The sequence below is a fragment of the Myotis daubentonii genome, chromosome 21 (genome assembly GCF_963259705.1).
Source record: "Myotis daubentonii chromosome 21, mMyoDau2.1, whole genome shotgun sequence".
In the NCBI taxonomy this organism is placed as follows: Eukaryota; Metazoa; Chordata; class Mammalia; order Chiroptera; family Vespertilionidae; genus Myotis; species Myotis daubentonii.
Genome location: NC_081860.1, coordinates 1,001,907 through 1,026,299, shown reverse-complemented (window position 1 = coordinate 1,026,299; position 24,393 = coordinate 1,001,907). Strand labels below are relative to the sequence as shown.

The window sequence follows — 24,393 nt, the reverse complement described above, 5'->3', positions numbered from 1 at the left end:
AGCTAAGGCTGCCCCCACTGAGCCTCGCTCGCTCACCCCGGGCCTAGTGCTAGGCCGGGCCGCGGTGACAGGACGTGCTTTTCCGGGTTAATGAGAGAAAACATGGATTCTCCCGCCGCCCACGATGGTGGGGAGCCAGGTGGGGGTGAGCGGGGTGCCCCGTCTGGGGGTTCCACACACGCCCTTGGTTCCTCTCACTGCGGCCTCCTGACAGACTGACAGGGTGTCCCCCCAAAACGGACACATACACAGTTGAATACTCACTAAGTCCAAAGGGTTTAAGTGTGAAAAGAAACACTCACGGAGCCGCCTTAGACGCGTTTTGGGGGGATACCCCGTGTTTCGGGGTGTTGACTGGTTGGGGGTTGGTTGGTCGGCCTGGAAGTCGCGTTCTGAGGGCGTTGGGGGCTGGTGTTGAGGGGACACCAGGGAAAAATCCACGTCCCGCCAACACGTAAATATTAGTAACTTTTTAAAGAATATATTTTTATTCATTTCAGAGAGGAAGGGAGAGGGAGAGAGAGAGAAACATCAATGATGATGAGAGAGAACCGTAGATCGGCCGCCTCCTGCACGCCCCCCACTGAGGATCGAACCCGCAACCCGGGCCTGTGCCCTGACCGGGAATCGAACCCGGGACCCTTCCGTCCTCAGGCCGACGCTCTATCCACCGAGCCACACCGCCCAGAGCAGATATTAGCCAATAAAAAAATGTATTTCTTCCATCACAGCTGCCACGACCTATAGATATAAAAGGCTAAAATGCTAAGTGTCCGACCCACCAGCCGGTCGCCATGACGCAAACTGACCACCAGGGGGCAGACGCTCCATGTACAGAGAAACGGCAGCGCGGACCTGACGCAGGCCCCGCCACCGCCCCGGAGCGACGGCCCAGCCAATCGCAGCTAATGCCACCAAGACCCCATGGCCAGCCTGGAAACGGTGGCTGTGGGCGCTGGGTTTTGACGTCACGTAGCAACGCCCGGCTTCCGCTCCCTAGCAACAGACCATCCATATATATATAAAAGGCTAATATGCTAAGTGTCCGTCCGGGTAATGACGTCACGTAGCAACGCCCGGCTTCCACTCCCTAGCGACAGACCATCTATATATATAAAAGGCTAATATGTTAAGTGTCCGTCCGGTAATGACGTCACGTAGCAACGCCCGGCTTCCTCTCCCTAGCAACAGACCATCTATATATATAAAAGGCTAATATGCTAAGTGTCCGCCCGGGTAATGACGTCACGTAGCAACGCCCGGCTTCCTCTCCCTAGCGACAGACCATCCATATATATAAAAGGCTAATATGCTAAGTGTCCGCCCGGGTAATGACGTCACGTAGCAACGCCCGGCTTCCGCTCCCTAGCGACAGACCATCTATATATATAAAAGGCTAATATGCTAAGTGTCCGCCCGGGTAATGACGTCACGTAGCAACGCCCGGCTTCTGCTCCCTAGCGACAGACCATCCATATATATAAAAGGCTAATATGCTAAGTGTCCGTCCGGGTAATGACGTCACGTAGCAACGCCCGGCTTCCTCTCCCTAGCGACAGACCATCCATATATATAAAAGGCTAATATGCTAAGTGTCCGTCCGGTAATGACGTCACGTAGCAACGCCCGGCTTCCTCTCCCTAGCGACAGACCATCTATATATATAAAAGGCTAATATGCTAAGTGTCCGCCCGGGTAATGACGTCACGTAGCAACGCCCGGCTTCCTCTCCCTAGCGACAGACCATCCATATATATAAAAGGCTAATATGCTAAGTGTCCGCCCGGGTAATGACGTCACGTAGCAACGCCCGGCTTCCGCTCCCTAGCGACAGACCATCTATATATATAAAAGGCTAATATGCTAAGTGTCCGCCCGGGTAATGACGTCACGTAGCAACGCCCGGCTTCCGCTCCCTAGCGACAGACCATCCATATATATAAAAGGCTAATATGCTAAGTGTCCGTCCGGGTAATGACGTCACGTAGCAACGCCCGGCTTCCTCTCCCTAGCGACAGACCATCCATATATATAAAAGGCTAATATGCTAAGTGTCCGCCCGGGTAATGACGTCACGTAGCAACGCCCGGCTTCCTCTCCCTAGCGACAGACCATCTATATATATAAAAGGCTAATATGCTAAGTGTCCGTCCGGGTAATGACATCACGTAGCAACGTCTGGCTTCCTCTCCCTAGCGACAGACCATCCATATATATAAAAGGCTAATATGCTAAGTGTCCGCCCGGGTAATGACGTCACGTAGCAACGCCCGGCTTCCTCTCCCTAGCGACAGACCATCTATATATATAAAAGGCTAATATGCTAAGTGTCCGTCCGGGTAATGACGTCACGTAGCAACGCCCGGCTTCCACTCCCTAGCGACAGACCATCTATATATATAAAAGGCTAATATGCTAAGTGTCCGCCCGGGTAATGACGTCACGTAGCAACGCCCGGCTTCCGCTCCCTAGCGACAGACCATCTATATATATAAAAGGCTAATATGCTAAGTGTCCGCCCGGGTAATGACGTCACGTAGCAACGCCCGGCTTCCTCTCCCTAGCGACAGACCATCCATATATATAAAAGGCTAATATGCTAAGTGTCCGCCCGGGTAATGACGTCACGTAGCAACGCCCGGCTTCCGCTCCCTAGCGACAGACCATCTATATATATAAAAGGCTAATATGCTAAGTGTCCGTCCGGGTAATGACATCACGTAGCAACGTCTGGCTTCCTCTCCCTAGCGACAGACCATCCATATATATAAAAGGCTAATATGCTAAGTGTCCGCCCGGGTAATGACGTCACGTAGCAACGCCCGGCTTCCTCTCCCTAGCGACAGACCATCTATATATATAAAAGGCTAATATGCTAAGTGTCCGTCCGGGTAATGACGTCACGTAGCAACGCCTGGCTTCCTCTCCCTAGCGACAGACCATCTATATATATAAAAGGCTAATATGCTAAGTGTCCGCCCGGGTAATGACGTCACATAGCAACGCCCGGCTTCCACTCCCTAGCGACAGACCATCTATATATATAAAAGGCTAATATGCTAAGTGTCCGCCCGGGTAATGACGTCACATAGCAACGCCCGGCTTCCACTCCCTAGCGACAGACCATCTATATATATAAAAGGCTAATATGCTAAGTGTCCGTCCGGGTAATGACGTCACGTAGCAACGCCTGGCTTCCTCTCCCTAGCGACAGACCATCTATATATATAAAAGGCTAATATGCTAAGTGTCCGCCCGGGTAATGACGTCACATAGCAACGCCCGGCTTCCACTCCCTAGCGACAGACCATCTATATATATAAAAGGCTAATATGCTAAGTGTCCGTCCGGGTAATGACATCACGTAGCAACGCCCGGCTTCCGCTCCCTAGCGACAGACCATCCATATATATAAAAGGCTAATATGCTAAGTGTCCGTCCGGGTAATGACATCACGTAGCAACGCCTGGCTTCCTCTCCCTAGCGACAGACCATCTATATATATAAAAGGCTAATATGCTAAGTGTCCGTCCGGGTAATGACGTCACGTAGCAACGCCCGGCTTCCTCTCCCTAGCGACAGACCATCTATATATATAAAAGGCTAGTATCCCCAGTAGGGGGCATGCAAGAGGCAGCCAATCAGTGATTCTCTCTCATCATGGATGTTTCTATCTCTCCCTTTCCTTCTCCCTTCCTCCCTGAAGTCAATAAAAATGTATTTTAAAAAAATAAGTGGGGAGAATTTAGGAGCGAAACCCAACAAGGCACAGGGTGAAGAAGCTGGGGGAGCCAAGGTTTGGGGTTAAAATGCTGCAAAGACGGGGGCAAGTGTGCGAGAAGAATGGGTCGGCGGAGATCCAGCCTGGAGTTCTCAATAAACAGCAGGGTCCCACGGTGACTAATTTTTATTATTTTTTAAATCAATACTTTTATTGATTTCAGAGAGGAAGGAAGAGGGAGAGAGAGATAGAAACATCAGTGATGAGAGAGAATCATTGATCGGATGCCTCCTGCAGGGATCCCCACAGGGAACCAAGCTGGCAACCCAGGCATGTGCACTTGACCAGGAATCAGCTGTGACCTCCTGGTTCATCGGTTGATGCTCAACCACTGAGCCACACCGGCCGGGCCCCACAGTGGCTTTATAATGAGTTTTCATACCTACAAGTGTAGGTGAGCCGGAGAGGTGTAAAGAGATGAGACAAGTAAGCGCTGGGTTAAGAGCCAGAATTTAGGGTTCAGCACCCCACTGTAGCACTCTGCTTTTGTTTTTTTGTTTTTGGATAAAGAAGTTGAAGAAGTCCTGACCGGTGTGGCTCAGTGGGTAGCGCGTCGGCCTGTGGACTGAAGGTTCCCGGGTTCGATTCCGGTCAAGGGCATGGACCTTGGTTGTAGGCACATCCCTAGTAGAGGGTGTGCAGGAGGCAGCTGATCGATGTTTCTCTCTCATCGATGTTTCTGGCTCGCTATCCCTCTCCCTTCCTCTCTGTAAAAAGAATCAATAAAATATATTTTAAAAAAAGAAAAGTTGAAGAACATGGGATAAAATGTTGAAACTGTTAAGGGGAGTCACTGATTTTTAAAAGTGTAATCTTGGCAAACACCATGGCCTGCGTTTCCCATGCAGGTGATCGCCCACAGTCAGTATCAGAAGTCCCAGCGAATCTCCATCTTCCTGAGCATGCAAGATGAAATCGAGACCGACGAGATCATCAAGGACATCTTCCGCCGCGGCAAGACCTGCTTTGTCCCCCGGTACCGGTTCCAGAGCAACCACATGGACATGGTGAGGTTGGCGTCGCCCGAGGAGATTGCTTCGCTTCCCAAAACATCCTGGAATATTCATCAGCCCGGCGAGGACGAGGCTCGGGAGGAGGCCTTGTCGACAGGTGAGCATGCGGTACCAGGATTGACATGCTCGGTGCTGGGAGACTGTGATGAGTTCTTAGACCTCTGAGCCGCGGGTGATGTTTGGGTCTTTGGGGGTCGCTTTCCCTGTCGGGACAAATTTGTGTTCTACTTGTATCCCATGACACCCACATTGCCTGACTTGGGGTGCCCTCTGTAAGCCATGAGAGTCAGCTATAATAATAAGCTAGTAAGGTATTAAGACTCTTGCCCTGCCCTGGCCGGTGTGGCTCAGTGGATGGAGCATTGGCCTGCGGACTGAAGGGTCCCAGGTTCAATTCCGGTCAAGGGCAGGTACCTGGGTTGCGGGCACCTCCCCAGTAGGGGGTGTGCATGAGGCAGCTGATTGATGTTTCTGACTCTCTATCCCTCTCTCTTCCTCTCCGTAAAAGATCAATAAAATATATTTAAAAAAAAAAAACCTCTTGCCATAACCTTACAGGTTGAGTTACACATTTGCCCCGAATAATTTTTTGTTGTTGCTAATCCTCACCCAAGGGTATTTTTTTCCCATTGATTTTTAGAGAGAGTAGAAGGGAGGGGAAGAGACAGAGAGAAACATCAGTGTGAGAGAGACACATCGATTGTTTGTCTCCCACACGAGCCCCGACCAGGGCTGGGGAGGGAGCTGGGATTGAGGTACATGTCCTTGATGGGAATCGAACCCGGGACCCTCAGTCCGGGGGCCAGTGCTCTGTCCACTGAGCCCAACCTGCTAGGGCTCCCCTGAATAGTTTTATTGTTTCCCGTGGTTTCAGTTCTGGTCTGTATAGTAATGATCACATTCTCATTCATGCAGAACTGAAACCTCCTTCCTCTCCATCCATTATCTGCACCGTAATGGAGACAAGATTTCTAAGGCACACACCTGAGCCCGCACTCCCGTGGAAGCCTTTCAGTGACTTCCTGCCGGCCTTCGGTGGAAGTAAACACGCCTCCCCCAGGCTTTTCCTGGTTGGGTCCTGCTTCTCTTTCTACTTTGACATCTCTCTGCTCCCCCACTTCCAGCCACTCTGAACGTCTCCCGTTTTCCCACTCCCTTTGCCTTCGCTGCTGCTGGGCCTTTACACATGCTGTTCCTGGCCAGCAGCTGCTTGGGCGATTCAGTTACTGAGCAGTCGCAGAGCTGAGAGCAAGCCAGCTAAGAGGACCGTTGTGTGATGCAGCCTCCAACCCGCCTCAGAAGCGTATATTGGGGCTAAGATTTAAGTGCTTGCAAAGAACCCCCAGCACAGCTTTATCCCCCTCCCAGTGTGACACCATAACCTACAAAATCCGTTATCTGTCGGGGTGGCAGGGAACGGGGTCCCGGGCTCACAGGAGCGGGGGGCCACCTTCTTTGCTACTAGAACTTCTGTTACCCAGTCTTGTACCTTGCCAGATGTTTAGGCACCAAAGGTGCACTCTGTGTCCTGCATCCGTAGACCAGGTGCACGCCACCGTAACACAGCTCTTCTTGTTTCCAAGAAGCAAGGTTTCAGGCATTTGAAGAGAATGAGGTAGGCCTCTTATATAATAAAAGGGTAATATGCAAATAGACCAAATGGCAGAGCAACCGAACAGCCAATCAAAGCGTAATGTGTTAATGATACGCTAAGGCTGCTCAACTGCTGGCTATGACGTGCACTGACCACCAGGGGGCAGACAGTTGACCAGGCGACCAGTAACTCACCAGGGGGCAGACGCTCCAACCCGTAGGTTAGCTTGCTGCTGGGGTCCAACCGATTGGGACTGAGTGAGATGGGCCGGACATGCCCTGGGGCCCTCCTGCTGTCCCTCCCCCACCTGGTTGTGCACCTGTGGGGTCCCTCAGCCTGGCCTGCACGCTCTCGCAATTCAGGACCCCTCGGGGGATATTGGAGAGCCAGTTTCAGCCCGATCCCACAGGCCACTCCCCTTGGGAGGGCGCCAGACGCAGGGCTCATGGCTGGCGAGCACTGCCTCAGCAGCGTGAGCCTCTCCTGATGGGAACTGATTGGGCGCAAGCCCGCAGCAGGCACAGTGGGGCCGGGGTGAGCGGGAGCAGCAGGTCGGAGCTGCAGGCGGCATTGGACTGCGGGTTTTGGCCCGATCCCTGCAGGCCACCCAGAGGGACCCCACCTGTGCACGAATCCATGCACCGGGCCTCTAGTTTCCTTATAAATAAGGGAAGATGGAGTTGTAGGCGCTCACGCTGCTCATGCCAACTGCACCCTTTCCCCCGACTTGCAGGCCTGCGGGTGGAGCCCCGGGTACTTCCCCAGTCCTGGTGGGTTATATATTAACAGGTCCTCCCCGGCCCCTGCATCCTCCAACCGTCCCTGCTAACGGAAAGTCTACCCAGAGTCCTCCAGGGGCAGCTCATTGCCTCCGCCGGTCAGTGCTGCCCCTTCTAGAATGCATTCCTGAGGTCGAGCTACAACGTGTCCCCCTCCCCCTCCCTGTACGTGTCCTGTTTCTGGGGAAGGACAGCAGTGGGAAGAGGAAAGAGGAAACAGGATCTTCCCTCTCAGTTCAGTCGCACTTCCGGGTGAGATGAACCCGGTCTGGACAGATGAGCTCAGGCATTCACCTGTGGCTTTCAGCACATCGTCTGGTTTGTGTTACAATGGTAACTGTTATTAATTTTAAGCAAGGAAAGGGGAATTATTCAATATGCAGTCAGCTCATTGCCTGTCGAGTGTGTAACATTCTGATGATTTCCAGCAAACATTTCTGAGCATCTGCTTTGCACAGACACTGTGTTAGCTCCGGAAAGAGAAGGTCCAGGCCTCCCAAGGGCCCAGCTGTCGCTGGGGAGACAGGAGCATATGTAAATAGAATAAGCACCCCCACCTTCAACATCTGTCAGATGCAAGTGTCAAGTGAAGATAGACAGGATATAAGGGAGAAGCCCAGTGCTTGAGCCTGATTGGAAACACCTGGTTGCTCCTCCGCCACAGCATTAACCGCCCTCGACAGGCCACTTTCTCACCCCTGCGTCTCTTTGCGGATAAGCAGAGGGACAGTGGGCTCTCCCTGTCGTTTCTGTTTATTGCAGCCTGGAGCTGGCCCTCTCGCTGTTACAGGAGCATTGCAGTGGGCGGCCTCTGCGCTCCCTTATCTCCCAGGATCCCACTCTGCCCGAGGATTTTCCCTGCGTCAGCAGCTCGCACTGTGGCGGCTCCGGTGCTAGAGCATAAATCCGGCTTTGAGTGCTGGGGACAAGCTGATTAGAGCCGATGGTCACCGGTGTAGCTTATGTAGCCCATTTATCTTCCTGGTCGGCTCGCATTAGCGTGGCCTAGAAAAAAGAGCGAGCTTTGGTGTCCTCCGTGCGATCAGTTCCTAAGCGCACGTTTCACACGCGGTGTTTTTGTGTTACAATTAAAAAAAAAATTGATTGGAGAGAATTTGTTGTCCCACTTATTCATACATTCATTGGTTGATGCTTGTCCGTGCCCTGGCCGGGGACTGAGCCCACAACCTTGGGATATGAGGACGATGCTCTAACCAACTGAGCTACCCAGCTAGGGCACTATTTTTATTTATTTATTATATGTATACTAGAGGCCCAATGCACGAAATTTGTGCACGGGGGGCGGGGGAGGCAGCCCCTCAGCCCAGCCTGCACCTTCTCCAATCCGGGACATCCCTCTCACAATCCAAGACTGCTGGCTCCTAACTGCTCACCTGCCTGCCGGCCGGGTTGCCCCTAACCGCTTCTGCCTCAGTCCCCACCACCGTGGCTTTGTCTGTAGGCACATTTGCTCTAATTAGTATATTGTCCTTTTATTAGTATAGATATATTTTTGTTGATTGCAGAGAGGAAGGTCGAGGGAGAGAGAAGCATCAATGATGAGAAAGAACCATGATCGGCTGCCTCCTGCACGCCCCCTACTGGGTGTCAAGCGCACAACTCAGGCACATGCCCTTGACTGAAATCGAACCCAGGACCTTTCAGTCCACAGGCCGACGCTCTATCCACTGAGCCACACCAGTTGGGGCTAGGGGACTGTTTTTGTGTTATGTAGACAGCGAAGTATCAGATTGGTAGATGAAGTAGAGGGCCTGCCTGCCTCTTTCTTGAATTTATCCTCCAAATCAGGGCTGCTTGGGTAATCTGATTCCCTCTGGGTGTAGCAAAATGGGATGTGATTGGCCCAGAGACTTAAACATCCCCAGAAGGGCGAGCTTTAGCGATGGCCGGGTCAGGGTCGTTAGGATCCACCCTGGCTCTGACCTTGGACCCTGCTCTCACCTCCGCTGGCTGCGGACTAGCCATCTGCCCCCCAGGGGGGTCTGGGGTGGCCTCTCCCTGCGGGGAGAGAACCTGCCCCCAGAGTCAGGCTGTGGGAGGCGCAGCCAACTCTGCTCGGTCCTCACTTCGTCTCCTGGTTTCAGGTGGGCTCCCTGCAGCCCAGGGCGGTCAAGGGCTTCTCCCAGGACACGAGGCCGCAGCGAGGACTCTGGTTCCCGCGCCAGGGCCGGCGAGGCACCATGGCTTTTCTGTCCTCTCCCGCGTCAGCTCGCTCCACCCCGCGCCTCCTCCCTTTCCCGGCAGCATCCATCACGGGACCGGCTGCCTTGGCGATGGTGTTCGTGGCACGCTGGTTCGCTTTCCCAGGGAAGCCCTCACACTGAGTCAGGCGTCTCTCACAGACGCTGGTCGTACCCTCCAGCCCCCCCCCCCCCGCCACCCCCCACCCCAGCTATCTTATACGCAAGTGAACACGCAGAGGAAGGCCGAGGCTTCCATGGGCACGGGGCCTGCGTTCGAATGACAAGGGCCTCCTCCTGGGCTGCCTGGGAGCCGCTCCGGAATCCTCTGTTTCATCCTGTGCAGCAGCTCATTTAGCCTCTATTCTCCTCTCACAGCGGCCGTTTGCATTTTGTGAACTCCCAGCCCATTAAGATGAAAAGATGCTTCCTTAGGGGCTCTGGCCTGTTATTCTCGCCAAGACGGGTTCGCCCGCCCTCGCTCTCATCACCAGGCGCGATTCGCCGAGTGTGCCGTCCATCACCGAAGTGCCATTCAGAGGCCTGACCCAGGTGACTGGGAGGTGCCCACACACAGCATTTCGGCTCTTCAAACTCCTTTTCCAATTCGCTTTTTAGTTCATTACCTTTCACTGAGACATCAGGATGTCTCTGAGGGGTATGTATGTTTCTGTATATGTTCAATTCAGGGAAGTGGCAGAATTTTTAATTCTCAGAGAAGCTTGAAATGAGAAAAAGGAACTTGCTTTTGGTTCAGTGTTCTGACCCTTGCACCCCAAGCCAGAGCGGCAAACCCTGCGTGTAAGTAATCGCCGTCATGGTGTACAGGGCTGTGCTTTCCCCCCCTCCCCTTCCCCCTCTTTATGGGATTTACCGGGGTGACATTGGTTAATAAAGTTACATAGGTGTCAGGGGTACATTATCTGTATGCTAGAGGCCCGCTGCACGAATTCCTGCAAGGGGCTCGGCCCCGCCACCACGGCTTTGTCCGGAAGGATGTCCGGTCTAATTAGCATATTACGCTTTATTATTATAGATGTTTCTGTGTGTTCACCACCCCAAGTTGAGTCTCCTTCCACCATTATTTATCCCCCTTGATCCTCTTCTCCTCCCTCTCTCTCGCTCTCTGTCCCTCCATCCCTCCCTCCATCTCTCTGTGCCCCTCCACAGACCAGTTTTCTAGTTGGTTAAGGGGGGCTGTAACTTGGTGTCCAGAGTCCAGGGACCTGTTTGTGGCCCGGACACCTGGCTGGCGAGGGCCCCCAGGAATCCTCCTCGCGCAGTGCTGGCTGTGCGGGAAGAGCCGGCGGTTTTGTAACCAGCTTTATAAGGCACGATCCTGCTGAACTGGGAACTTTAAAAATGGCGAGAGGATCTCTTCACCTTTTCCTGGGGTCTCGGAGATACGGTCCACTGGTGTTCTGATTTCTCCACATACCAGTGGGGTCCTGCTTTTCCCGGGGGCGGGGCTCTCTGGAGTCACGGGTCTTTCCTCCCCACCCCACCCCCCCCCGCTGCCCCCCGTGGCTGATCCAGGGGCTCACGGGCTCTCCCTGCAGAATAAGTAGGCTCCTTCCCGTGGCATTGGAGGCCCTTCTCAACACGGGCGGAGCGTGTCCGCATTCGTAGGTCCTTCCAGAGACAGCCATGCTCCCGCATCTGTGCCTGTGCCGGCTGTTTCTACTCCTTCCTCCCGCCTCCCTCTCCGGGCCCTTCAGCATCCCCCCATTGATTCATTGCTGGCACCTAGGCCATCTCCCTTAGGGAGGTTTCCCCGGACTTGTCCCCTTCTCAGTGGGATGCAGCATTGAACTTCTTACCGTGAGGCCTGATCAATAATTGAATCAATGCCCCCTCCCCTGGGAGCTGACCTTCAGGCCGCTGCACAGCGGACAGGCCACTCGCTTAGACACCTGCCACTGGCTAAGGCCGTTCTCTCTCCCTCCGGCTTTCCCAGGACCCGGACCCGCACGGAGGGTTCTCCGCCCAGAAAAAGCTGCCTCGAGTCCTTTAAAACCTCTGACTCCCCGTCTTCAGGGGCTGGCGCCGTTTTGGGGCTCAGCCCATCTGGTATCCGGACGACCTAATTAATTCATATTTCTTCGCCCTTCTGGCCTCGTGCGTTCCTCCTTCGGCGACCCTAGCCCTTCGTCACTTGCCTCACGCCCTATCGCAGTGACTTGTCTGTGTACATACAGCCTGTCCCTGCGTCTGCCCGGGTGGTTAGGCCCCAGGGACATCGGTCGTTCATTCCGCCCGTGTCCTCTGGCTCCGCGGACAGTGACTTGTTAGCAATGGCTCTTAACTTGATTCCATTGCGTTTTGATTGAGCTGCAAATCTTTAGGATTTTTTTTTCTGCTTCCTTTTTCCTATCGGGTGCTCTATCAGGTTTTAGGGAACATTTAGGGTTTCAAGAGCAAGCTTGTCTCCCCCCCCCTCCCCCCGAAGACCTACGGAAGCAGATAGAAAGGGCAGTTGGAGTGAGAAAGCACTTGGAGCGCATCCGTAACGGCCGTTGTATGGAACCAGGGGCTGTTATTTCAGAGTAATAGGTCACTCTGTCTCAGGCTGGCAGCAACTGGGTTTGTTCCAGATGCACAGGCTCATCCGAGCCGCGCGAGGAGCCCTCCGAGGGCCGGAGAAGGGGGCGAGCGGGAGAAATATAACGTGCCGTGCGGGTTTATTTTAGGTAAATGTACTGAACCAGAAAGTCTGCAGGCTGTCAGGTGCTGGCTTAACAAGCCTCGGTAAAACAAATGGCGGAAGCCGCTGTCGGGGCTTAGGAGCCAGGCCTTGGGTGATTAAGTCCCGTAATGACTCTGAGGGCTTGTCCTCTAAAAGGTGAGAAAGGATGAGCTCCAGAAGCACCCACACGTTCCTGTGTCTGAAGCGACCCCCTCACTGCTCTCGGGCGCCCCCAGGCCTTGCTCTTCTTTCTGACGCGCGTGCTGCCGGCCATACTCCGCCGCATTGACCCGGACCTCGTTCTTACTTTCCGTGCTTTTTCATCCTCACCTGAGGATATGATTTTCATCGATCCCAGAGAGAGCGGAGGGAGAGGGAGAGGGAGAGAAACATCGATGAGTTGCCTCCTGGACATGCCCTGACCAGGTGGCGAGCCCACCGCCCTTTGGGGTTCGGGGTGATGCTCTAACCTCCTGAGCCTGCTGAGTCCAGGGTCCCAGGACGTTCTAGCTGGAAAAACTGAACCTCTGTCCCCCTCCCCCCAGCCTCTGGGAACCCCCTTCTACTCTCTGTTTCTATGAATTTGACTATTTTAGAGCCTTCATATACGTGGAATCATACAGTATTTGCCTTTTGGGGACTGGCTTAAATATTGAGTGTATCATACAGATAAACATAAAATCCTATATAATAAAAGGCTAATATGCAAATTGACCAAACAGCAGAATGACCAGTCACTATGACACGCACTGACCACCAGGGGCAGACGCTCAATGCAGGAGCTGCCCCCTGAAGGTCAGTGCACTCCCATAGGGGGTGCACCACTCAGCCAGAAGCTGGCTTCATGGCTGCTGAGCACAGCGGCAGTGGCGGGAGCCTCTTCTACCTCCGTGGCAGCGCTAAGGATGTCCGACTGCCGCTCCCCATGGAGAGCGGGCCTAAGCCATCAGTCAGACATCCCCCCAAGGGCTCCTGAACTGTGAGAGGGTGCAGGTCAGGCTGAGAGACCCCCCCCCCCATTGCACGAATTTCATGCACCAGGCCCCTAGTTGTATCATAAAATTCTCTGAATTACTCAGCTTTGATTCTAAAGAGTTCTGAGCACGTGAAGCATCCCATCCACCCCTGTTGGAGACGGATGAAGAGAAGCCAGAGACGGCCCAAAGGCAGTGAGAAATCGAAGTGAAGTCTAATTCTTCTCCGTGTAAGCGCCACTGATGGTCAGGAGTGGTGAGAGCGTCCCCAGCTCTGACCGACACAGGAGCTGCATTGGGAAAGTGCCGTCTGGGTAAAGCTGCTGCCCTGGTCCTTCTCCTGCGATAAAGAAAGGCAGCTGAGCCCCCCCCCCGCCCCGCCCCGCCCCACCTCCCAGTGAGATTCTTTTTGGTCAGTCTCTGCAGCATAGAATAAGCTGAAGTACAGTGTTTCTTTTTCTCTTTTAACCTATTGTGGATGCTGGAAAGCTGGGCTCAGCGAACTCTTTGTAAAGGGCCCGAGAGTTCCTATCTGGGGCTCTGCGCGCTGTGTACTGTCTGTGGCAGCGATTCAGTGCTGCTGTGTCAACAGGAGGCAGAGCGAGGCTGCGCTGCACCAGCGCTATACCCACCAGACCAGGCGGCGGCCAGGCTCGGCTCCCAGCCAGTCACCCACGCCCCTCTGGCCGAGTGTTGGGACCCTCACTTCTTCTGGTCCTTGGTGTGTTAGGTATTTTAAAAAATATATGTTTATTGATTTCAGAGGGAGAGAGAGGGAGAGGGAGACAGAGATGTAAACACCAATCATGAGAGAGAATCATGGATCGGCCGCCTCCTGCACGCCCCCCACTGGGGATGGAGCCCACAACCTGGGCATGTGCCCTGACCGGGAATCGAACTGTGACCTCCTGGTTCACAGGTTGACACTCAACCACAGAGCCATGCCAGCCAGGCTACATATTGATTTCAGAGAGGAAGGGAGAGGGAGAGAGAAACATCCATGATGAGAGAGCATCATTGATCGGCTGCCTCCTGCACTGCCCCCACTGAGGATCGAGCCCACAACCCGGGCATGTGTCCTTTATTGGAATTGAACCTGGGACCCTTCGATCCGAAGGCCAGCGCCCTATCCACTGAGCAACACTTCCCAGGGCTAGCTTGCTATCTTCATTTTTTTATTTTATTTTTTTAAAATATTTTTATTTATTTCAGAGGAAGGGAGAGGGAGAGAGAGATAGAAACATCAATGATGAGAGAGAATCATTGATCAGCTGCCTCCTGCATGCCTCCCACTGGGGATTGAGCCCGCAACGCGGGCACGTGCCCCTGACTGGAACTGAACCCGGGACCCCCCAGTCCTCAGGCCAGTGCTCTATCCACTGAGCCAAACCAGCCAGGGCTTGCTGTCTTTAATATAGGAGACAGCTGCTATCGTTGCTTATGGTGACAATAATGATGATGATGAAGAAAATAATGCAGATCCGGTGATCATTATCTCCTGACTTTTATTCATTTAATCATGTTGGAGGTATTTTCTGTGAACCACGCTAGCTAGCCTTCCAATATAATGGCAAACACACTTAAGAAAATAGCTAACATGTTTGAAGTACATCTTCAAAGGGGGACTGGAAGTTTTTCTGAGTATTCCTGAAAATCTTTCTCTTCCTAGAGGAAAATAGCGTTGTTCTGATTATAAACACAAAATGTATTTAAGTAATACTGAGAAATATAAAGAAGAAAATACACACCCAATCCCCAAACCCAGCGGTCCCCACATGGCAGTCTCTTCCCGGATCCCGTCACGTGGCCCCTCCGGACCCACAGCCCTTCCCTGCCGGCTGGTGCGCGTGGAGGGCACTGTGTGGACTGCGCAGGCGTCCTCGCCCGGTTTCGGGTTCTTCAGCCACTGGAGGGGGGAGGGGGGAGGGATGGGGGGGCAGGTGGAGGCGAGAGGTGTTAGTTCCCTGCTGACCCACCCCAGCACATCGGCCCCTCTGGTGCCTGTAACCATGGCCCCCCCACACTTGCACCCTCAGGCCTGGGGGTGACCCAGGCTCCCCAGGAGTTACCCTACCCACCCTGTGAACTCTGCCGGGATTAAAGTGTCCTCACTTCCCTGGGGAGCCTGCCCCGCCCTCGTGTGGCCCCGACGGACGGATACAAGGTCATGTCCCATCTGAGCCACACACACACCCAGGCAGGCGGGGAGCGCGTCCCTCGCCGACTTTCCCTCCCCAGGCCGGACGCAAAGGGCCAGGACACCCAGGCCACGTCCCGCTCTGGCATTGACGCCGCCGTGTGACCTGGGGTGGATGACATCACTCAGGAGAGGGATGATGGCATCTGCCTCCTTCCACCTTGGGGGGTGAGATGAGGTCGTGTCTGCCCAGGGCATTCGCCCAGGGCCTGGCAGCTCTCGGGGCCGAAAGGGACTGAGGAGCGATCCATCTCCCTTAGTTGGTGAGCGGGCTCTCGGAGGCGGAGCCTTTGCACAGGGGAGGCCACGCGTGACGGGGAAGGGAAGACCATGCATAATGGGGAGGGGAGGCCACATGTGACGGGGAGGGGAAGGCCATGCATGACAGGGAGGGGAAGGCCATGTGTGATGGGGAGGGGAGGCCACGCGTGACGGGGAGGGGAAGGCCACATGTGACGGGGAGGGGAGGCCACGTGTGCTGGGGAGGGGAGGCTGCACGTGACAGGGAGGGGAGGCCACGCGTGACGGGGAGGGGGAAGCCATGTGTGACGGGAGGGGAGGCCATGTGTGACGGGGAGGGAAGGCCACACGTGACGGGGAGGGGAAGGCCACGTGTGACGGGGAGGGGAGGCCACGCGTGACGGGGAAGGGAAGACCATGCATGACGGGGAGGGGAGGCCACGTGTGACGGGGAGGGGAGGCCACGCGTGACGGGGAGGGGAGGCCACATGTGACAGGGAGGGGAAGGCCACGCGTGACGGGGAGGGGAGGCCACGCGTGATGGCTCCTTTCCATGACCTGCTGCACAGAGTGCCTGTTGCAGCACGTGTCCAGCTGCCAGCAGGTGGCAGTAGAGAGCCACACCCACCCCTGCCTGTGGTCTGGGCCAATAGATGAGCCTGAGAACTAACTCTATTGGGTGCCAGTGTTGGGATTTTTTTTGATTACTCTAAAAGAAGTGCTTTAGGATCTACAGAAAGAGAGCAGGTATCACTCACACCCCCGCGCACACTCACAGCTGGCATTTTCCAACACTTGCGCGAGCTTTGCCCACCTCCGTCTATGTCTGCCTTCGCTTCCCCTCTGCCTGGAAGAGTCTAACTTCCTGTCATTTCCTTCCTTTACTTACACACAGTCCCTGTTCACGGGGTTGAACAAAAGCCCTGGACTCGGAAGCGCTGAGGTTGTAACTAGGGGGTTGCAGAGGCTGTGCTGCGTCCTGCCCGCCTGCCCGCCGGTGAGCAGATGCCGGGCCACACCCGGGGCGCTGCTGGTACTGGGTGCTGCCCCCGCGCTCCGGGGGCAAGTGCAGTCCCTGTGTTTGGTGGGAGCTCGGGTCTTTAGTGGGTGATCTTTCTTTTTTTAACATGTTTTTATTGATGTCAGAGAGGAAGGGAGAGGGAGAGAGAGAGAGTTAGAAACATCCATGATGAGAGAGAATCATGGATCGGCTGCCTCCTGCACGCCCCCCACTGGGGATCGAGCCTGCAATCCGGGCCTGTGCCCTGACCGGAATCGAACCCGGGACCCTTCAGTCCTCAGGCCGATTCTCTATCCACTGAGCCACGCCAGTCATGGCTTTAGTGGGTGATCTTTACTGCGGGTGTCTGATTCCGCGGGGAGATTTCCCAGAAGCCCAAACTGCTGCGAGCCAGCGTCCCAGAAAGGGCGAAGGTGCCTTTGCAGGGGGAGGTTTAGTAAGAACGAGCCGTCCACTCAGGCGGTCAGGTCTCACACTGAGAGCCGCTGAGTTTTCAGGGAAATACGTGTTTTTAAAAGCCCCACTTTTACAGACAGTGGGAGGTGCGATCGATCTGACGACGCGCCTCAGAAAGGGTTTCGCGTCTCCCTCGTGCGCGCTGTGCTGTCGCTGTCGCCGTGAGGAGGGAGCGGCTCAGAGGCCGTGTCCAGTCTGTCCTTCTGGGCGGCCGTGGGCTTCGAGCACGTGGCGCGGGTTTCTGAGGGTTCTGCCCCCGGAGCTGCCACGGATTCCCGGGTCGGCATTTTCTTTGAGGATTTCGGCTCCTCCGTGTTCTAGAAACACATTTGAGGGACGTGCCCCTGTCTGCTCAGCCGCGTGGCTTAAGGAGGTGCGTGCAGCCGTCGATGACATTGGCGTCTGGTGTAACAGCTCACAGGCTCCCCACGGCACAGTGAGCCGAGCCGCTGCAGGTCGTAGTGGAGGTGGTTTCGACCGAGGCGTCCAGGCTGCCACGCGGCGGTGCTGGGATCGGCCCCCACGGCCCGACCAGAAGCCGACACTCAGCCCCGCCTCTCCACCGCCTCTAAGGCGCCCGCCATGTTTGCTCCGTCCCTTTGCCTGCTCCCGCGTGTCCCCTCAGCACCAGGAGCAGCTGAAGGGGACAGTCATCACCCACCTGGCAGCAAGCTTCTCTCTCCCGAGCTGAATGCCCCCCGAGCCATCCGACCTCCCTGAGCCCTGAGTGTCAGTTTCCGCACCTGTGAAATGGGGATGCGCACCCCCTCGCTCCAGCCTCACCAGGTAGACGTGCTGCCCAGCGGATTCCATCACCTTCCGCCTGGCACACGTGAGCACCGACCGGTGTTCATGTCTGTGCTCTCCTCCCAGACGCTGGGTGTGGGATCGGCATCGGGTGTTGCAGCCTCGGCATGAGCAGATGACTCCGCGGGTGGAGTCGGGAAGCTAAGATACTAGTAAATGCGGGCGAGAGGCTTCCTGTTTCCTCTCACTCATACCGTAAACAGGGCTGAGCTCCGCGTCTGGGGAGAGACCACACTCTGCTCCCAGGAGCAGGCGAGGGATTCCATAGAGTGGGAGCCGCTCACACCGACCTGCACGGCAGGGGGCGCAGGGGGACGGTGAACCGAGGTGTCACTGTTTTGTTGTCACTGTGAGGATTCGAGGGGCCTGGCGCCGGGGGAGCGGCGTCGCAGGAGCAAGGCCTTGCAGGCGGGAGTGGGGGGGACAGTGACTCTGTTGGTGCTCAGCTACACCAGCCGGAACTGGCATTTCTTTCCTCTTTTTTAAATATTTGTACTGATGTCAGAGAGGAAGGGAGAGGGAGAGAAATAGAAACATCCACGATGCGAGAGAATCATGGATCGGCTGCCTCCTGCAGGGCCCCCACTGGGGACCGAGCCCACAACCCGGGCATGTGCCCTTGACTGGAATCGAACCCAGGACTCTTCAGTCCCCAGGCCGACGCTCTATCCACTGGGCCACACCGGCCAGGGCTGGCATTTCTTAATTAAGAAAGAAAAGCCTTCGTAATGAATGGAATGAGCCTAGAACAAGGGTGGGCAAACTTTTTGACTCAGGGCCACAATGGGTTCTTAAACTGGACCGGAGGCCGGAACCAAAGCATGGATGGCGTGTTTGTGTGAACTAATATAAATTCAAAGTAAACATCATTACATAAAAGGGTACGGTCTTTTTTTTTTTAGTTTTATTCATTTCAGGCGGGCCATAGTTTGCCCACGGCTGGGCTAGAAGGTGCATCAGAGCCCCGGGCTGGAGAGCTCACGGGCATCGTTGGGGTCAGTGCTTGTGACCAGCCCGTGGGGTGGGCACCGTGAGCAGCTGCCTCCTGTGGGTGAGAAGGGGGCGCAGGAAGGGTAGGGGCACCTCAGGGACGGCCTCAAGCCCTGCCCGCCACCCTGGACGGCCGCCAGAGGGCACTGGTGTTCCAGAGCCAGCACCAAGTGCACAGGCCGGTGTTGGAGCTGGCAGCCTGCAGGGCTGAGTTTCCGGAAGGTGAGCTGGCAGTGTGCATGCAGAGTCACGGTGGGAGCCAGCAGAGCCGGGGAGAGCGGCCGGCACAGTGTGACGGCAGGACGGGCGGCTTTGGGGTGAGCAGTTCCGGGACGGGGGGTTGCAGGCCTGATGCCGCAGGGCTGCTGGGCTCTGGGCCTGGGAAGCAGGTGCAGGACTGGCACCGGGAGGCTCCGTCCGGAAGGTCATCCGGACGGTCGTTCCGCTGTTCGGCCGTCCAGCCTAATTAGCATATTACGCTTTCATTATTATAGGTGTGCGTGGCCCGGGGTTCCTCCTGCCCCCGCTGAGTTTTGACTTTGCACTGTGTCTCCCTGGGTCTTGGGGCGACCTCTGTTAGTGGGGATGCCCAGCGTGGGACCAGCGTGTGCAAGGGGAGCAGGTTAGGCCTGCACATGAGTTTCACGCCCCGGCGGCCATCGCCTGGGGGGTGAGAGGTGGAAGTGTGCGGGGGGGTGGGGGGGGACATGCATGCGGTGATGGTGGCACAGGGAGGACTTCAAGGGTGACGGCAGGTGGACGGAGCCAGCACGGCGCACGCTCTGTGTCACAGGAGGTTCACCAAGTAGCAGGAGCAGAGCCGGCTCAGGCCACACCGTGTTGAGGGAGCAGCTAGCAGTCCTGCGGGTTGGGGTCCCACGGCAACACCCCAAATAGGGTGCCAGGGCCCCTGCCGTCGCCTGGGATCCCACAGCCATTCTCCTTGGCTCACAGTGCGGGGCTCGCTTGGAACCAGCGGCCGTACAGGGCCATTTCCCCCGTCGCATTCTGGCCCCATAACCTTGGCCGTGGACCGTGGAGTTATGAACGCGGGATGTCACAGGAGGCCTGACCCACTCGCAGGAGAACACTCGCCTCCCGGGCTTCTCGGACCAGCATGCTGCTTCTGTCCGGCCTGAGGGGCGGCCCGGCCCCCTGGCCCCCAGGAAATGGCCCATCTGTGGGGCCGACAGACACGAACCGGCGGCAGCACAAGTGGACGCCAGGAGGCCGCAGTGGCAGCGCGGGAGCGCCGAGAGCAGAGGGGCCAGATCCGTTCCAGCCCGAGGGACTGAGGACGTCACTTCCTCCCCCTCACGGCTCCTCCTCCGTCCTCCCGCTGCCGGCGGGTGGATGCTCTCAAGTCCCACCTTCTCCCTCTGGCGTCCTGACTCCGGTGGGAACCCTGGCTCTTCCCCTGGCTTTCCTCTTGGCACCTTTGCCTTTGGAAAAAGTACTGTGAGGGGCACATGCCTGCGTCTGCCCTCCTTGCACTTTTAACTGAGCGCCGCGCTGCACAGCAACCCCTCACGTGCCCTCCATCTCCCACGTGAGACCCACACCTGGTGGCAGGGCTCCCGTTCCCTCCTCCCGGCCGCCGCCATGCTGTTCCCTGTGGCTCGGTGGGGGGTCGTGCAGTGCCTGTCCCTCTGCTGCTGCTGATGCCCCCCACCCGCCGTGCTCGGGGCTCTTCTGTGCTGTAGTCCCCTCAGCGGCTTCTCCTTTTCCGTGGCCGAGTCGTGTTCCTTTGTGCGTATCGCACCTTGTTTGCTCACTGATTCTGTCGATGGACTTTTAGGTTGTCCCCACCCCTTGGCTGTTGTGACTAATGCGGCTGTGACCCTGGTGCGCAACTACCTCTCCAAAACCCTGATTTCCCTCCTTTTGGATTCATACCCAGAAGTGGGGTCATTGGTGGCTGTTCCTAATGTCTGAGGAGCCTCGTCCTGACTCCTGTAGTGGGTTTACCTTTCTCTGCTCCCAGCAGCAGTGCGAGGGTCCCACTCTCTCCCCGTCCTCACCCACACTGATTCTATCTCGGGGGGGGGGGCAGTTTAAATGGACATTCTGACCGGTGTGAAGGGATACCTTGTTGAGGTATTGATGAACACTTTCCTGATGATTTCTGATGTGGAGCGTTTTTCCATGTATCTGTTGGACATTTTTGGGGGGTCTTTTGGGGGGAAGTGTCTAAGTCCTTTGACCATTTTTTAAATTGGGTTAATTTGTTTTGTTTTTTTAAAATATAGTATTGATTCAGAGAGGAAGGGAGAGGGAGAGAGAGAAAGAGAAACATCAACGATGAGAGAGAATCATGGATTGGCTGCCTCCTGCACACCCCCCACTGGGGATCAAGCCCGCAACCCGGGCCTGTGCCCTTGGCTGGAATCGAACACGGAACCCTTCAGTCCACAGGCCGACATTCTATCCACTGAACCACACCAGCTAGGGATTAATTTGGTTTTTTGCTCTTGAGCTGTAGGCATCTCGTTGACGTTAGCTGCCGCATCTCCATGCCCCTCTCTGATGAAATCATGTCTGCCACTCAGCCTGGTCCTCCCGCCCTACCATTCCCGTCTCACCGGTCTGCTCCCCCACCCTCCCGTGGTTTCTGAAATACACTCAGACCCAGCGTAGACACGTCCTTAAGAGCCCAGGTCAAGTCACAGTCCCCGAGGCCTCTCCAGACCACAGCGGCCACCCCTCTGCTGAAGTCCCTGTGCTTGTTGCCTGGCTTTGGGGTGGATAGGACACGGGCATGTTTTGGGTTAACTGACCTTCACCACCTCCCTGCCCAGGACTTCCCAAGCCACCTTGCCACACCGTCGGGGGCAGAGCTGCCCTTTGGGCTGGCGTGGGCTCTGCCGCCGGGAGCATCTGCAGGGGGCGGGGTCTGAGTGCACACGACGCGGGCAACCCCAAGAGGGAAAGAGGAGCCGTTGGGGTCAGGATTGGCACAGACAGGTGTGCATGGCAAGGTCGTGACGGTGCCCTGCTGGGCTCTGCCGGCGAGGGAGGCAGGTGTGTGCTGGGAGCCAGAGAGAAGCTGAGTTCACCGCTGACTCAGAACACCCTGTTCCAGAGAGTTCTCGCTTCCCCCTGCATGTCCTGGCCCTCAGGCTGCAGGAGCTGCCCGGCCACCCTGCGCTGGAGGCCACCCAGGAGCCCCGGGGCAGCCTTCAGGGGCCAACACCCCGGGCAGGAAGGCTGGGCCCACGGGACAGTGTCCCCAGAGCCTGAGGACACCGGGTTGGACATGCGACGTGGCTCCTGAGCTCCATCCGCTCCCTGCCAGGGGCTGCAGGACCTTTTCCTGGGCCTCCCAGCCCCGAGGTTCTCCCCTCGTGACCTCCATCCTAATGCATGGACGCCCCACACCTCTCTCAGCGGTGGGAGCCCAGCTGTCTGCTCTGGTCGGAGGATGCTGTGGCCATTTCCGGTTCCTGTGGGCCCTGGGGGGTTCCAGCCCGCGGGCCGGTTCTCTGGCCTCGATCGTGTCCTGTTGGAACGTCCCCGAGGAGATCAGAGCCTGCCCTCACGTGGACCAGGGACGCTGACCACCTGGCCCGGCCTCCCTATGACCTCCTCCCCCTCCTCCAGGCGTCACATCCGGGGATATGGCTCCCCCGCTGGGCCGGTGTGTAGGATCACCCGGATCCTTAAACAAAGAAAGGAAGGCCCTAACTCAGTGGTTCTCAACCTTCTGGCCCTTTAAATACAGTTTCTCATGTGGTGACCCAACCATAAAATTATTTTCGTGGCTACTTCATAACTGTCATGTTGCTACTGTGATGAATCATCATGTAAATATCTGACATGCAGGATGGTCTTAGGCGACCCCTGTGAAAGGGTCGTTCGACTGCCAAAGGGGTCGCGACCCACAGGTTGAGAACTGCTGCAACCGGTGTGGCTCAGTAGATAGAGCGTCAGCCTGCAGACTGAAGGGTCCCAGGTTCGATTCCGGTCAAGGGCATGTACCTGGGTTGTGGGCACATCCCCAGTAGGAGGTGTGCAGGAGGCAGCTGATGGGTGTTTCTCTCTCATCGATATTTCTAACTCTCTGTCCCTCTCCCTTCCTCTCTGTAAAAAATCAGTAAAATATATTTTTTTAAAAAAAAAGAAAAGAAAAGAAAGGAAGGAAAAACAAGACCGTAGGCCCTGTCCCTGGAGTCGCTGAGCTGGGTTGTGGCTGGACTGGGTCTGACGTTTTTGCGATGACCCTGTGCCTGCGATCAGAACACGGAGCTCTGGGGGGCGGGGGATGGGCCTCCTCTGTCCGACCTGGGCCTAGTGGGCGTTCTAGAATGGTCACGCGTTTCCGTAGACATCAGAGAGAGAACAGGTGTCCCTAAAACAAACGCAGGCGTCAGAGGGGTCCGTCCTTCAGAAACCGTCACCCCATCGGTGCGTTCCTCTTCCCACAGGCGGCCTGGACCTCATCTTCATGCCGGGGCTCGGGTTCGACAAGCAAGGCAACCGGCTGGGCCGGGGCCGGGGCTACTACGACACCTTCCTGAGGCGCTGTGAGCAGCACCAGCAGGCGAAGCCCTACACCATGGCCTTGGCGTTCAAGGAGCAGATTTGTGATCGGGTCCCCGTGGACGAACATGACGTGAAGGTAGATGAAGTCCTCTACGAAGACACCCCCTGAGTCCCTCTGCCGCAGCCCGACGCTCGGGGTGCGGGCCTGAGAGAGGGGCCACAGAAGATGTGCCTGTCCCGTCAGGGGTCCGTCAAAATTGCACCCCACTGGGAACACAGGCTGCATTGTTTTATTATAATTATAAGATACATAACCCAAAATCACCTTTAAAAATTAATAGAGCGGCCCTGGCCGGTTTGCCCTAGTGGATAGAGCGTCGGCCTGCGAACTGAAGGGTCTCAGGTTCGATTCCCGGTCAGGGCACACGCCTGGGTTGCGGGCTTGATCCCCAGTGTGGGGCGTGCAGGAGGCAGCTGATCCATGATTCTCTCTCATCACTGATGTTTCTATCTCTCTCCCTCTCCCTTCCTCTCTGAAATCAATAAACAATATTTTTAAAAAGTTAATAGAGTTTTCGGTGGCTGTGAAGCTTGGGAGAGCCAGCCGGGCCAAGGGCGTCGGATCTCATTGTCCTCCCAGCCATTCAACCCTCCCCTGCAGGCCCTCAATGAAATCGATTGATCCCAAAATTAATTAAATTAAATTAAACGAATAGACTTGGGTAGAGTAGAACATGAATTAAAATGGAGGCCCTCATCATAGGGTCTTGAGCTTAGTTTCTGGTGGGAAGGTGACAAGTCCATCTCTCTGCTTTGCAGTGTAAGTAGGTAATTGTGAGGAAGTGTGCTCTGGCTTAGGGAGGGAGGGAGGGGAGCTCCCGGGAGCGGGCGCTGTCCGGGGTCCTGCGCGGGCGGCGCCTCTGGCAGGTACGTGCACGCTCACCGTGACGAGTGATTGGTTATGTTGGCTTTAGGCACAGCGACCCTCAAGCATATTATGCTCACACTTGCGTCGCTAACTGGACTTACAGTGGGTGTTTCAGATTTTTTTTTGGGGGGGGGTGAGTTCATTAAATAAATTCAGGATATTTTCATCCGTATTCTTTGGATGATAGCTTACTATTTGATGTTTTAGGTCCAATTTTTTTTTTAAAAAATCACTTTAAAAATGT

The 24,393-nt window shown here is 55.8% G+C and overlaps 1 protein-coding gene across 4 annotated transcripts in view; it reads left to right on the top strand.

The window, feature by feature from the left end:
- Positions 1-23,788, top strand: part of MTHFS (methenyltetrahydrofolate synthetase) — a 48,131-nt gene extending 24,343 nt beyond the window's left edge. For all 4 annotated transcript variants that reach the window (XM_059678364.1, XM_059678361.1, XM_059678363.1 and 1 more), the window contains exons 2-3: positions 4,630-4,891; positions 23,164-23,788. In XM_059678364.1, the coding sequence (XP_059534347.1) occupies positions 4,684-4,891; positions 23,164-23,390 (435 nt within the window). In that variant the 5' untranslated portion in view covers positions 4,630-4,683 and the 3' untranslated portion in view covers positions 23,391-23,788. The remainder of the gene's footprint in view (positions 1-4,629; positions 4,892-23,163) is intronic.
- The last annotated feature ends 605 nt before the right edge of the window (positions 23,789-24,393 follow it).